Raw genomic sequence first — 14425 nt, 5'->3', positions numbered from 1 at the left:
GATAGAAATCATAATAATACTTAAGATATATTATGATTTTGTCTTTCTGTCGGTAGGTTCTGGAGATGGTCCTAGATAAGAGGTTGTCGTCCAGTCTGGCTACCCTCTATGGACCCCACATGACCTGTCACCTGTCCCTAGTACAGGCACACCTGTTTGTGTCCTTGGCAGACACCATTCCTGTCATCCCAAGGATGGAGGATGTCATGTAAGTCTGCAGTTAGCAATATTGCTCTCCTTTTTGCCAACCTTTGTTTTATTGCACCTCTTGAAATGACTTTTTTGGGGGGAAAAAATATATATATAGTGATCAAAAAATTAAATTTATATATCAAGTGAAATTGGTTTTATGAAATAGAATGTTCTTTTCAGTAAATACAAAGTTATTAAACTCTGAATGGCATCATGATAATTGCAATAAACATTTGTCTTTCTGTAGTTTGACAGATGGACAGAAGGATCTAAAACCTTTCACTATCAGTACAATCTCCCGCGGGGGACTGGGTTCCAAAGGATTCAAATTATCCAGTAGCAGCAGTGGGGGAGCACGGAAATCTACACGGTCATCAACGGACACACGGAAAGATGACGGGGGTAAGGGTCAACAAAATTACCAACTTATTCAGAAAGTTATCACAGATCCTAGATTAAGAGCAGATATGGTTGCTGGAATTGTGATTGGTTAATAGCAATGCTAAAAACTTACAAGTAGTTCCAATCATTGTTTTCAACTGAATAATTAAATTTAATTTTAGATAAATTGGAGAAAAAAACACTTTGGGAGTATATGTTTGCATTAAAAGCTTACACTTCTTAAATTCACATAAAATATGGAAAAAAAAATAATTTTTCCTCCATTGTGGGTTTATATAAATGACCTTTGACCTTGTTCAGGAGGGGATGAGGAGGAGGAGGAACATCACAGTGGTCATGTGACCAGACGCTTCACCCAGAGTAAGAAACCCCTGACCCTGGAGCTGATTAAAGGGACACTACTGACTATGGCTGATCAGATGGTGACCACCATTGCTGAGGTCATTCTGGAGAATGCAGAACACGACAAATCTGGTAGGTATTGGGCCACTTTGTTTATTGTAATGTTTCGTGTGAAGATATCTTTTCAAAATTATCAGCAATAGATGGTTTTCCATTAAGGTGATTTAAGCAAGAGTTATTTCCCATGGCCACCATATTGTAGGTCAACATCCCCAGATCCCTTCATTATTCAACCAAGTTCAATTTGTTATACTGGGCACTGAGGTGAAGATAACACTGTTTTTCTTATGAATATACGTTTGTTAAAGCTTCTTTTAATTCATAATTTCAATATTGTTAATATTTTTTCCCAATATTTTTGGCATGCGTCTATAAAATTGGTTACTCAAAGAGGAGAATTCACTACTTTGAACTACAAGATGGCGGCCAAGGGGAATAACTCTTAGGAAAAATACGTCATAGGAAGACCATCTATTGGCTATTTTTATTTGTTTAATTTAAGGTGATTCATGCTGGTCTAGCAAAAATCCCAACTTTTTTTTTGGGGGGGGGGGGTGTTGAGGGTGTTATCAATCGGGCTTAAGCAAAGCTATTAAAGAGGGAGCTGTTAAAATCTATGTTCTGAATATCATGTTATCATAACTAGTGGAAAAGCCTATTATTAATAATAATCCTCTGTTTTAGGCCTGGACTCTCTGCCAGCAGCTGAGCTGGAGTTGGTTGTCCTCTGTAAGCTCCAGCAGGCTGTGATCTCCCGCCAGAAACAACATGCTCCTATGGCTGCTCGGATCATTCTATCTGCCCTCAAACTCCTCAAAAATTCTCAGCTGTTTAAACCCAAGAAAGAAACTACAGTTACAAAGAGGTGGGTTTACTGGTCAGTCAGTAGATATTTAATTCCATAGAGTCACTGTCTGATAAAAATGTCATTCATTTGCATACAAGTTTTTGTAAGTAACCCTACTCTAAAGAATGACAACTTGGAGTTTTAAGCCAAATATGTAGTGAAGTTTGTTGTTATTTTATCTGTTTAATTAGTTAACATCTTTGAATAATTATTTAACTAATTATCATTGACTTACAGAGAAGATCCTTTTGAATTATCGGCGAGGTAAATTAGATGTAGTTTAACACAAACTATATTTTTCTATTCCATTAAATTCTTGTTGCTTTTTATTTCTACAGAATTTGGAGTTGTTAGATCCAACAGAATATTTCTCTTACTAGAGATTTTGTTTTATAATTGTTTACATTTTGTATTTGTCAAGGACATGCTCTTTTTTTCATGATTTTTTAATTTGCTGAAAGAAATGTTAGCTTTTTTTTCCAGAAGATTTTTTTTTTCAAGTGTTCTTTTCTTTATTCACTCATATGCTTTAAATGAAAATTAAGAAAACAGAAAGAGAAATATCTGATTGTCAGATTTTTATGAACAAATTGCTCCTATTATTATGTTTTCTTAATTTTTCTGATATCACAAAAAAAAGAGCTTTATACAGTCACAGATGTACACAGAAGTCATTGTCTTTAGTAGATATTCACCAGAAAAGATTTTAAACTGCAATTCAAAGCTTTCACTACAGTAGAGATGACATATTAGTTGCACTCTTACAATATTCTCCAATACATTCACCTTTAATGTTGGAGTCCCAGCTCAGTGAAATTGTAGTATGGAGAAATTCTTGTAACTTTCACATGAGTCTTCACCTTCTGTACTTATTTTGTGGGCAATATATGTATAAAAAAAAATCATAATATCATTCTAAAATTTGCCAGGGAAATCTGTATTCTATGAATATATTTAGGCTTGAGGGAAAACCCAGTCCTGTACCTGTAAACACTAATTCTTATACTGTACTGACAATGTATTTATTTTGATCCTTAATGTTACTGTATTTGATTTAAATAAAGATATCACATACAGCATATTTGATTTCAATATCTCTCCTTTTACAGACCATCCTCTCTAAAGAGATCAGATATCACAGCATATTTGATTTCAGTATTTCTCCTTTTACAGACCATCCTCTCTAAAGGGATCAGATATCACAGCATATTTGATTTCAATATCTCTCCTTTTACAGACCATCCTCTCTAAAAGGATCAGATATCACAGCATATTTGATTTCAATATCTCTCCTTTTACAGACCATCCTCTCTAAAAGGATCAGGTCCCAAGAAGGACGCCCATGCTAACGTTAAAATCGTTCATCCAGAAAATAGCCAGTTCCAGTACCAGAACTTCCAGAGTCGGTCACGCTTGGACGCCCGGTTATGGTTGGACTGTCGTCAGGCTCTAGTGAAGTGTCTGATGATGGAGGTCCGCAGCTTGGGAGAGATCAAAGGTGAGAGAGCAAAGGTCAACTTTTCCAAGAACAGGATATATATAATGTTAATTAATCATATAGTTGCTGTCACATGACTATTTTCATTAGATAATAATATTGCATTTATTTGTACGAGATAAAATCTTTGGCTAGTAATTACACCTATTTCCTGTTATTCTTCAGAACTTTAGTTTTGATTTGAGACATTCCTGAAAAATTATGTAAAAAATTACAGTTCCTGTAAATAAACTGTGATTAACAGTACATTTATTAAATGTTTTAGTGATATCAAATACAGATTTTAGGAAAATTACATAGTACATGCATTGCTGTCCAAAATTACAACATTCAATTCAATTCAACGGGCAAGGGTAATATGAAGTGATCATTTATATATAGTTCTATAGAGTCTAACTTTTGTATTGACTGTTTACAGACCCTGAGACTAAGGTCCTACAGGAGCTGGCAGACTGCTGTCAGTATTGTATCAAGGGTCTGGGTCTATATAGATTTATGTATTGAATGTTTACAGACCCTGAGACTAAGGTCCTACAGGAGCAGGCAGACTGTCGTCAGTATTGTATCGAGGGTCTGGGTCTATATATTAGATTTATGTATTGACTGTTTACAGACCCTGAGACTAAGGTTCTACAGGAGCTGGCAGACTGCCGTCAGTATTGTATCAAGGGTCTGGGTCTATATAGATTTATGTATTGACTGTTTACAGACCCTGAGACTAAGGTTCTACAGGAGCTGGCAGACTGTCGTCAGTATTGTATCGAGGGTCTGGGTCTATATATTAGATTTATGTATTGACTGTTTACAGACCCTGAGACTAAGGTTCTACAGGAGCTGGCAGACTGTCGTCAGTATTGTATCGAGGGTCTGGGTCTATATAGATTTATGTATTGACTGTTTACAGACCCTGAGACTAAGGTTCTACAGGAGCTGGCAGACTGTCGTCAGTATTGTATCGAGGGTCTGGGTCTATATATTAGATTTATGTATTGACTGTTTACAGACCCTGAGACTAAGGTTCTACAGGAGCTGGCAGACTGTCGTCAGTATTGTATCGAGGGTCTGGGTCTATATATTAGATTTATGTATTGACTGTTTACAGACCCTGAGACTAAGGTTCTACAGGAGCTGGCAGACTGTCGTCAGTATTGTATCGAGGGTCTGGGTCTATATAGATTTATGTATTGACTGTTTACAGACCCTGAGACTAAGGTTCTACAGGAGCTGGCAGACTGTCGTCAGTATTGTATTGAGGGTCTGGGTCTATATATTAGATTTATGTATTGACTGTTTACAGACCCTGAGACTAAGGTCCTACAGGAGCTGGCAGACTGCCGTCAGTATTGTATCGAGGGTCTGGGTCTATATAGATTTATGTATTGACTGTTTACAGACCCTGAGACTAAGGTCCTACAGGAGCTGGCAGACTGCTGTCAGTATTGTATCGAGGGTCTGGGTCTATATAGATTTATGTATTGACTGTTTACAGACCCTGAGACTAAGGTTCTACAGGAGCAGGCAGACTGCTGTCAGTATTGTATTGAGGGTCTGGGTCTATATAGATTTATGCATTGACTGTTTACAGACCCTGAGACTAAGGTTCTACAGGAGCTGGCAGACTGTCGTCAGTATTGTATCGAGGGTCTGGGTCTATATATTAGATTTATGTATTGACTGTTTACAGACCCTGAGACTAAGGTTCTACAGGAGCTGGCAGACTGCTGTCAGTATTGTATCGAGGGTCTGGGTCTATATATTAGATTTATGTATTGACTGTTTACAGACCCTGAGACTAAGGTTCTACAGGAGCTGGCAGACTGCCGTCAGTGTTGTATCGAGGGTCTGGGTCTATATAGATTTATGTATTGACTGTTTACAGACCCTGAGACTAAGGTCCTACAGGAGCTGGCAGACTGCTGTCAGTATTGTATCGAGGGTCTGGGTCTATATAGATTTATGTATTGACTGTTTACAGACCCTGAGACTAAGGTTCTACAGGAGCAGGCAGACTGCTGTCAGTATTGTATTGAGGGTCTGGGTCTATATAGATTTATGCATTGACTGTTTACAGACCCTGAGACTAAGGTTCTACAGGAGCTGGCAGACTGTCGTCAGTATTGTATCGAGGGTCTGGGTCTATATAGATTTATGTATTGACTGTTTACAGACCCTGAGACTAAGGTTCTACAGGAGCTGGCAGACTGTCGTCAGTATTGTATCAAGGGTCTGGGTCTATATAGATTTATGTATTGACTGTTTACAGACCCTGAGACTAGGTTCTACAGGAGCTGGCAGACTGTCATCAGTATTGTATCGAGGGTCTGGGTCTATATATTAGATTTATGTATTGACTGTTTTGGGTCTATATAGATTTATGTATTGACTGTTTACAGACCCTGAGACTAAGGTTCTACAGGAGCTGGCAGACTGTCGTCAGTATTGTATCGAGGGTCTGGGTCTATATATTAGATTTATGTATTGACTGTTTACAGACCCTGAGACTAAGGTTCTACAGGAGCTGGCAGACTGTCGTCAGTATTGTATTGAGGGTCTGGGTCTATATATTAGATTTATGTATTGACTGTTTACAGACCCTGAGACTAAGGTTCTACAGGAGCTGGCAGACTGCCGTCAGTATTGTATCGAGGGTCTGGGTCTATATAGATTTATGTATTGACTGTTTACAGACCCTGAGACTAAGGTTCTACAGGAGCTGGTAGACTGTCGTCAGTATTGTATCGAGGGTCTGGGTCTATATATTAGATTTATGTATTGACTGTTTACAGACCCTGAGACTAAGGTTCTACAGGAGCTGGCAGACTGCCGTCAGTATTGTATCGAGGGTCTGGGTCTATATAGATTTATGTATTGACTGTTTACAGACCCTGAGACTAAGGTCCTACAGGAGCTGGCAGACTGCTGTCAGTATTGTATCGAGGGTCTGGGTCTATATATTAGATTTATGTATTGACTGTTTACAGACCCTGAGACTAAGGTTCTACAGGAGCTGGCAGACTGCCGTCAGTATTGTATCGAGGGTCTGGGTCTATATAGATTTATGTATTGACTGTTTACAGACCCTGAGACTAAGGTCCTACAGGAGCTGGCAGACTGCTGTCAGTATTGTATCGAGGGTCTGGGTCTATATAGATTTATGTATTGACTGTTTACAGACCCTGAGACTAAGGTTCTACAGGAGCAGGCAGACTGCTGTCAGTATTGTATTGAGGGTCTGGGTCTATATAGATTTATGCATTGACTGTTTACAGACCCTGAGACTAAGGTTCTACAGGAGCTGGCAGACTGTCGTCAGTATTGTATCGAGGGTCTGGGTCTATATAGATTTATGTATTGACTGTTTACAGACCCTGAGACTAAGGTTCTACAGGAGCTGGCAGACTGCCGTCAGTATTGTATCGAGGGTCTGGGTCTATATAGATTTATGTATTGACTGTTTACAGACCCTGAGACTAAGGTTCTACAGGAGCTGGCAGACTGTCGTCAGTATTGTATCGAGGGTCTGGGTCTATATATTAGATTTATGTATTGACTGTTTACAGACCCTGAGACTAAGGTTCTACAGGAGCTGGCAGACTGTCGTCAGTATTGTATCAAGGGTCTGGGTCTATATAGATTTATGTATTGACTGTTTACAGACCCTGAGACTAAGGTTCTACAGGAGCTGGCAGACTGCTGTCAGTATTGTATCGAGGGTCTGGGTCTATATATTAGATTTATGTATTGACTGTTTACAGACCCTGAGACTAAGGTTCTACAGGAGCTGGCAGACTGCCGTCAGTATTGTATCGAGGGTCTGGGTCTATATAGATTTATGTATTGACTGTTTACAGACCCTGAGACTAAGGTTCTACAGGAGCTGGCAGACTGCTGTCAGTATTGTATTGAGGGTCTGGGTCTATATAGATTTATGTATTGACTGTTTACAGACCCTGAGACTAAGGTCCTACAGGAGCTGGCAGACTGCCGTCAGTATTGTATCGAGGGTCTGGGTCTATATAGATTTATGTATTGACTGTTTACAGACCCTGAGACTAAGGTTCTACAGGAGCTGGCAGACTGTCGTCAGTATTGTATTGAGGGTCTGGGTGAGGCGGAGGCTTGTGGTGACGTAGAAATGCAGGCCGAGTTCTTCATACAGGGCGCCATACTTAACATTACAGAGGGCAAGAGTCTGGAACACACTGTATCTCTGCTGCAGGTCTGTATAACGAAATAATTGTTACCAAACAAGTCTAATTTTATCATTTTTTTTTCTGTAACAATTTATGTGAATAATGAATTATTTAATAAGAAACACATCTGTCTATTGTCATAAGGATTCTATGAATTCTACATTTATTATAATCAAAACTTCATAAGATATCCAAATATTGTATCTGAAAATTCAGGGGAAAAAATCAATAAGAAATAAAACTAGTTTTATTGAATTTATATCTACTGGGTCAAATGATAAAAAAATTAACTTTTTAAATGACTTTTTATACAGGATGCCATTAAGTTGTTGCAGAAAATCCCTAAGTTGTCTGTCCCTGGGGAGCAGCTGTTGACCCGTGCCCTGGTCCTGAGGACGGACCTCGAGGCGGTGGAGAGGGACGATGAGACGGTACTGTTCACGGAGCGTACACTGGATCAATACTTAGAGGCCCAGGACCTCATACTTAAACAGGTCAGTAGGTAAACACTGGATCAGTACTTAGAGGCCCAGGACCTCATACTTAAACAGGTCAGTAGGTAAACTTAGTAATCTGATAGGTAGTCAGTCATTTCCTGAAGTTCTGAAAATCTGTCCAAAATTGTGCAGTATTTCATTGCTGTAATTAATTTTACGAGCACATAATAATTAACACATAAACATGTATAGTGAGACTCTCATTTTACAAGACATAGCATAATATATATATATATATATTTATTCATTAAATTTAATTTTTATATATATTTTTTTTACATTAAATTAATTTCTAGTTATTGTTAATGAGAACTTTATTTTTGCTTCTATAAAACCTTGAATTGCATGCAAAATGTCCTTGTGTATAATATGTGATAAAAGGTACCCTGTAAATTGTTGTGTCTTTGATTTGGTAAATGATTAGTGGTTTTTCTGTTTACAGTTGGAGAGACTAGGGGAGGCTATTGAGCACTACTATCCCAGTCAGATGTCACAGTTCTCTGCCCCTGTTAGTCCTATGAAGAACATATATCTCCCTCAGTTGTTACAGCTGGTACAAATCAAACTGAGGGTCGGACACGCCATCAGCAGGAATGCTGCCAAATACATCCGCAATGGGTAAGATATCTGTCTCATACAAATACATCCGCAATGGGTAAGATATCTGTCTCATACAAATACATCAGAAATGGGCAAGATATCTGTCTCATACAAATACATCAGAAATGGGTAAGATATCTGTCTCATACAAATACATCAGAAATGGGTAAGATATCTGTCTCGTACAAATACATCAGAAATGGGTAAGATATCTGTCTCATACAAAGACTTTCACAGTGGTTAAGATATCTCTCTCACACATAATTAGATTGTGATCAATAAAAAAATTCTGCTTCATTTATTAAATTCAAAGAGATGACGTCATTTCGATTTTTTTTTTATGAAAGGTAACATCAAACTAGACAAAATTAAAAGAGGAAGTCAGTCATGCAAGATATCAAGAGACTGTCAAAATAATTTCACTGCCATTGAATTTATTAACATTTTATAAAAATCTAAGTACACTTGAACTTTGTTATCTGAAACACCAATATCTTGAGTACCAGGGATATATCAAAATGAGTTGGAAGTCCCAACCACTTTGACTTTCTGTTTTTCTTTTACATGGTATGTTAATATCTTGTATTTCAAAGTTTAATCTTGGTGCTATTAAGTTTGAGATAACAAGGTTTGACTGTAAATTGTGTGTATTTAAAATGATGAAAAAAACTTGGACAAATAAGCTGATAGAAAGGCCTATAGTTTGACAAATAAGAAAATTCAACCAGAACAAAAAATTCTTCAACATATAAACTTAATTACTGTAAAGAGTGTAAAATCTGACAATATGCTACAGTCTCATTATATCACTGAACCTGTTCATCAATGAAATAATATGTTAACATGTATACACCAATATAGCCAACACTGACCAATGCCTTGTACTACCTCAAAATTGTAACTCTTTTTTATCAAACTCAAAGTACATGAATATCTTCAAAATGCAACTTAAGCTATTTTTATTATACACTAGATATTTCTAACAAGTTTTTCTTTGTTTACAGTTCAGATAAGGACCCAGTACAGCTTTGGTCTGGAGCACTGGGAGTTCTAATGACTGCTAGAGAACTGTCCCAGGCCAGTGTGACAAGGGAGGCTAATCTGGAGGCTGAAATCTTACTGAACCTAGGTATAAATACACATACCATATTTATAAAATGTCAGAGGTCAAAATCATACTGAGATATAGATATACACCCCGCCTCTGTAATCTTAGTGGCCAAAATCCACCCCTTAAAAGTTAACACTGAGATGTGTTCAAATATCCATTTGGTGGTATATGAAAACCTTTAGTTAATCCATTGATGACCTAACAGGTTTCTAGTTACCCGTATCACTTGTATTTTTATGTACAGGTAAAGTACAGCGTATGTTGGTGTATCACGGAAAGTTCCCACCAAGGAAAGCAGCAGAAACTCTGTTAGAAGCCATTACCACCAGCTTCAATAATGACCATGATCTGGGGTAAGATTTGTAGAAAAGACACCGAGATATGATGTTAATGATGGAGAGACAAGGCTTTGTATAGAATAGTCTGTAACTGATCTGTAGTATATTGCCCTATAAAATTTTATTAGTGCTTCTTATTGTAGACTTACAAAACAGAATATTGAGAAATATGGTGATTACTCTGTTTTATTTGTATTGCCTCATGAGGTATTTATGAAAATTGTGACATTTGACCCACTTGGTGTCTGTCTTTTCATATTTGACATAGTACCAGTATATAACCCACTTCCGTGGTTGTATATCATTAGTACCTCTTTCAATAGATTGAAGACGCAGACCTTCTGGTAGATGGGGTCTCTTCTGGAGTATATTGCTTAATTTTATGTAACATTTATTGCCCTCTGTTTTATATCTATTGCCTTGTTGTAGACTGATGAGACAGGCCTATATGGAGATTGCCTTAGTCTATCTGCAGAGTTCCAGTTTGATTTCCTTAAAAGACAACAATGGCCTGGAATTTGTGACTGAGTCTCAGGATCCACTGGAACCAACCAGTGCTAAAACTGACAGCTCAAGGAAGACCAAGTCATGGAAGGTAAGGGGCGGAGTCAGAGGTGTGGCTTCTGTCAATCATTAGGACCTATGGTTTTTTGCCACCTCCATATATATTATACTTCATAGAAGTATATAAATTTTTCATTTACCAGCATTTCTTTGGAAAAAGCAACTATCATAATGTAAATTTCAGATTTTTTTTTTTAGTTGATTTCTACTTTAATTGAGGAAAAAATTCTATATAACAATAAATATAATGATTGAAATGTAGAATTTCGTTAATAAAACTTTCATTATTTTTCGTATAATAGTTGAATAAATATGATGACATTATGAATATGTAAGACTCCAAAGTGCGATGGGACTCCAAAGTGCGATGGTCACGCCAAAGTCTGATGGTTTGACACGCCAAAGTTCGATGGTGTGGAAAAAGGAATTATGTTTGTGACGTCATAGTACTACTGTGCCAAACTGCAATGCTGCGCCATGTCAAGGTCTTAAATAAGTATAAATAAATATCATTATGCGGAAACTAACCCTAATCTCTCGGATAGGTGCGAAACTAACCCTAATCGCTCAAAAAGTGTGTAAAAACTATTACCTAGATATCTTAGGTGGGTGCAAGACTAACCCTAATCACTCGATTAGTGTGCGAGGACAAACCCTTAATCTCTCGGATTGGTGCGAAGCAAGGACTAACCCTAATCAGTCGAGTGGTGTGCGAGGACCAACCCTAATGTCTCTGGTGGGTGCAAGCAATAAGCAAGATCAGTAAAACTGTATGCGAGAACGAATACTGAACTGATGGCTTTTGAATGCAGGACAACGGCGTCAAGGATTGACGTTGGAATTTTGTGACATCATAAACGTTGATTGTTTCTCCGCACCATCGGACTTTGGCATGTCAGACCATCGCACTTTAGTGCAGCACGTCTCATAGGAAACAAGCCATTGGACTTTGGTGTGACCATCAGACTTTGGCGTCCGTACCGACATCAAACCATCGGGGTTTGGCGCAGACCATCGGGGTTTGGTGAGACCATCGGACTTTGGTGTCACCATCGGACTTTGGAGTCCTACAAATATACCGTGGAAGTTCAAAGATAGAAGTTTGAAGGAAAGTGAAGAAAAAAAAGATATATATGCAGATAGATCCCATGTATTTGACATAGGCATTAATTAGATTTCCATTTTTGTTTGTATCACAAGACAGTTTGATATAAAGATTTCAGACAAATTAATTGACATTACAGGGTTCCCCTGTGTCTACACCAGAGATGGTAAAGCTGTCAAATAAATGCTTTAGATTTTTGTCAGGAGCTTATAATTAACGGACTTCGTTAACATTTTGTTTTCTGGGCTTGTAGAGAAGAAATTGTCTTCAATTGTTTAAAGTTTTTACAAAAATTAATTGTTGATTTCAGTTCTTTGTCCATTATTTCATTTAGAAAACTAAAATAAAAAAAAAAGAAGAAAGATTTTTTTTCTTTTATATATTTTCATGCAAAAAAAAGTGCATGCAAAATTTTAAGACTCATCATCAATTTTTTTTTTTTTCATTTTCAACTTTCATTGACTTGTCTTTGTTAAAACATCAGATTCAGTTTCTTCATATTCCATTTTTATAAAAATCAAACTAAAGCAATCAAAATTTTCATTTTATTGCATCACTGCATGACTTGTGTTGTGCATGAAGGAAATCTCTACATGTGAAAGTAAATAACAAGTATTATGTGTGGTATGATTTCAAGCTGTACGGAGTGAAAATTTTAATGCATATACAGTGTATATCAAAAAGAGTTAAACTCTGGTATCAGTAGTTTGAAAACAGGATATTAAATATACATGTATCAGAGAGAATAAAACAAGATAATGTGTGAACTTCTGGATCTCTAGCATTTACCTCCTCTTATTAACAATTCTCAGAAAATCTCTAGCCTAAACTCTCAAGAAGTAGAACTGCTATTTGGTGCAGGGAAAATCTTTTAAACTGAATAGTTATATAGGACTCTACTCAAAATGTGTGATCATTTCTGCTCATTATCTGTATACCAGTAACAAGAAAGCAATCAGAAGTACTGGTTGTCTGTTGAAATTTTATCTGTCAGGACAAAGGATTTCTCTGATTTTTTATTACAGAATGAATTTTTACTGCTTTAATCCCTTAAAATCAATTTGATCAACTTGTTATGTGGAAAATGTAATTATTGCTCCAGTGAATACTGACTAAAAAATTCTCAAAGACTTGTAATACAACTTTAGTTAGTCTTTTTTTCAGCCTTTTTTCCCATCAGTATTATATTATATTTAACATATACTTAATATGTTTAAGCTACTGTAATGATCTGTATCATTATAAGATGGCTACTGACTGATTTTGTTAATAGAGTAAAAAGGATCGTCTGAGCAGCAGGACAAAGTCCAGTAAGAGTGATGAAGTGGGTGACCAAGAGAAAGAACGCCGCGCAGCGTGGCTGGCCATCAGGTGTGCCGCGGCGGTGGCAGAGGCTCAGAGAGCTCGTATGTTACTGATTGGGGATGTTAGCGTTACGTCACAAAAACTCCCAGAAGCTGCTCAAGAGAACATCCCAGACTTTGTAGCTTTGGATCTTGTCAGTGCTTATGTGTTAGGAGAGAAGAAGAAAGTGTATAAAAGTAAGACTGAAGGGTTCTATACTTTTACTGGGGGGGGGGGGGGGAGGTTATGAATGGGATAAAAATATGAAATTCCATCTTTATTCAGCTCATTATTATTTCTTTGCAGAGCTGTGATATACTTTATAATTTTCTCTCCCGTTTGTCAAATCTTTAGATTTACTTTTTGTACTTCATAATTATGGTGAGATATCTCTCTCACTGAAATCTGAAAAGTCAATCTTTATCATGAATTTACACCTTAAATAATTTTTAATTGTCATAGAGTTCAACACAGTATTTCAAGATAATCACAAATATCTTTTCTTTGTTTTAAAGAGGAATATCATAATTGCATCATTCAGATATTTTTTTATGAAAATCAATCCTGTTGTTTTTCTATAATTGCAGATGAAATAGAGGAGGAGTTGGCTCCCTTGATCGAGGCACAGGAAGTGAAGAAGGTGGAGACTTATGAAGAACAAGTGAACCGAGCAAAAGATGGAGCTAAAGACCTCGGATGGATTCACTTCTTAGGTATCCTAATCTTAATGAGCTTAATACAGAGAAAGACTTTTAGAGTATATCCAGAGAGGGAACTTCCATACTTGAATGGATTACTTTTATCAGCAACCTAAGTAAAATAGAAAAGATAATGTGAAGGATTTATTTCAAAAATATTTGAACAAAAATGCACATACTGTCACATCTTTTCCTATTCGTGTAGGATATTTTTTTAAGATATAGGCAATACATTTTTTGTAATGCAGCTTGCCACTCTGCTAAGAGACAGAGCTTTTGAATGGAATGTAATTTTTGTTTACTAGGTTACCAGACAGTATTACAGAGACTTTGTAGCACCTCCACAATCTCTGCCTCCAGTGTCAAGTCTGACAACTCACCACAAGATGACAGCGACCCAGGTGACCTAGGACCAGACTTTGACCTTGGGTTCATAAGTCATGCCCAGTGTGACACAACCATGAACCATGATGTGGTGCGTTCTATGTTGTTTGGTGGTATCTGGTCGCGGCGCTCTGCCAAGCTTCATACCTACCTGTCCTCAAATCTACAAGTGTACAGTGAAAAATGTTGTGCTGTGTATCCCCCCGCAAATCTCAGTCTGCCCACCGTAGCTGCTGTCAGGTGAGGATAA

At 37.3% G+C, this 14425-nt stretch overlaps 1 protein-coding gene across 1 annotated transcript in view; it reads left to right on the top strand.

The window, feature by feature from the left end:
• LOC133195529 (cilia- and flagella-associated protein 54-like) overlaps positions 1-14425 on the top strand; it is a 53107-nt gene that overhangs the window by 32797 nt on the left and 5885 nt on the right. Inside the window, exons 49-63 of the mRNA XM_061331400.1 lie at positions 57-208; positions 440-594; positions 895-1068; positions 1681-1861; positions 2081-2107; positions 3145-3341; positions 7385-7560; positions 7849-8028; positions 8474-8649; positions 9636-9760; positions 9987-10095; positions 10510-10675; positions 13023-13290; positions 13681-13806; positions 14097-14415. Of these exons, the coding sequence (XP_061187384.1) occupies positions 57-208; positions 440-594; positions 895-1068; positions 1681-1861; positions 2081-2107; positions 3145-3341; positions 7385-7560; positions 7849-8028; positions 8474-8649; positions 9636-9760; positions 9987-10095; positions 10510-10675; positions 13023-13290; positions 13681-13806; positions 14097-14415 (2531 nt within the window). The remainder of the gene's footprint in view (positions 1-56; positions 209-439; positions 595-894; positions 1069-1680; positions 1862-2080; positions 2108-3144; positions 3342-7384; positions 7561-7848; positions 8029-8473; positions 8650-9635; positions 9761-9986; positions 10096-10509; positions 10676-13022; positions 13291-13680; positions 13807-14096; positions 14416-14425) is intronic.

The sequence above is a fragment of the Saccostrea echinata genome, unplaced genomic scaffold (assembly GCF_033153115.1).
Source record: "Saccostrea echinata isolate AGI-Se365-2 ecotype Australia unplaced genomic scaffold, CSIRO_AGI_Sech_v1 ptg000029l, whole genome shotgun sequence".
NCBI classification, from domain to species: Eukaryota; Metazoa; Mollusca; class Bivalvia; order Ostreida; family Ostreidae; genus Saccostrea; species Saccostrea echinata.
The sequence above is the reverse complement of the archived record's forward strand: the minus strand, read 5'-3'. Positions and strand labels throughout refer to the sequence as shown.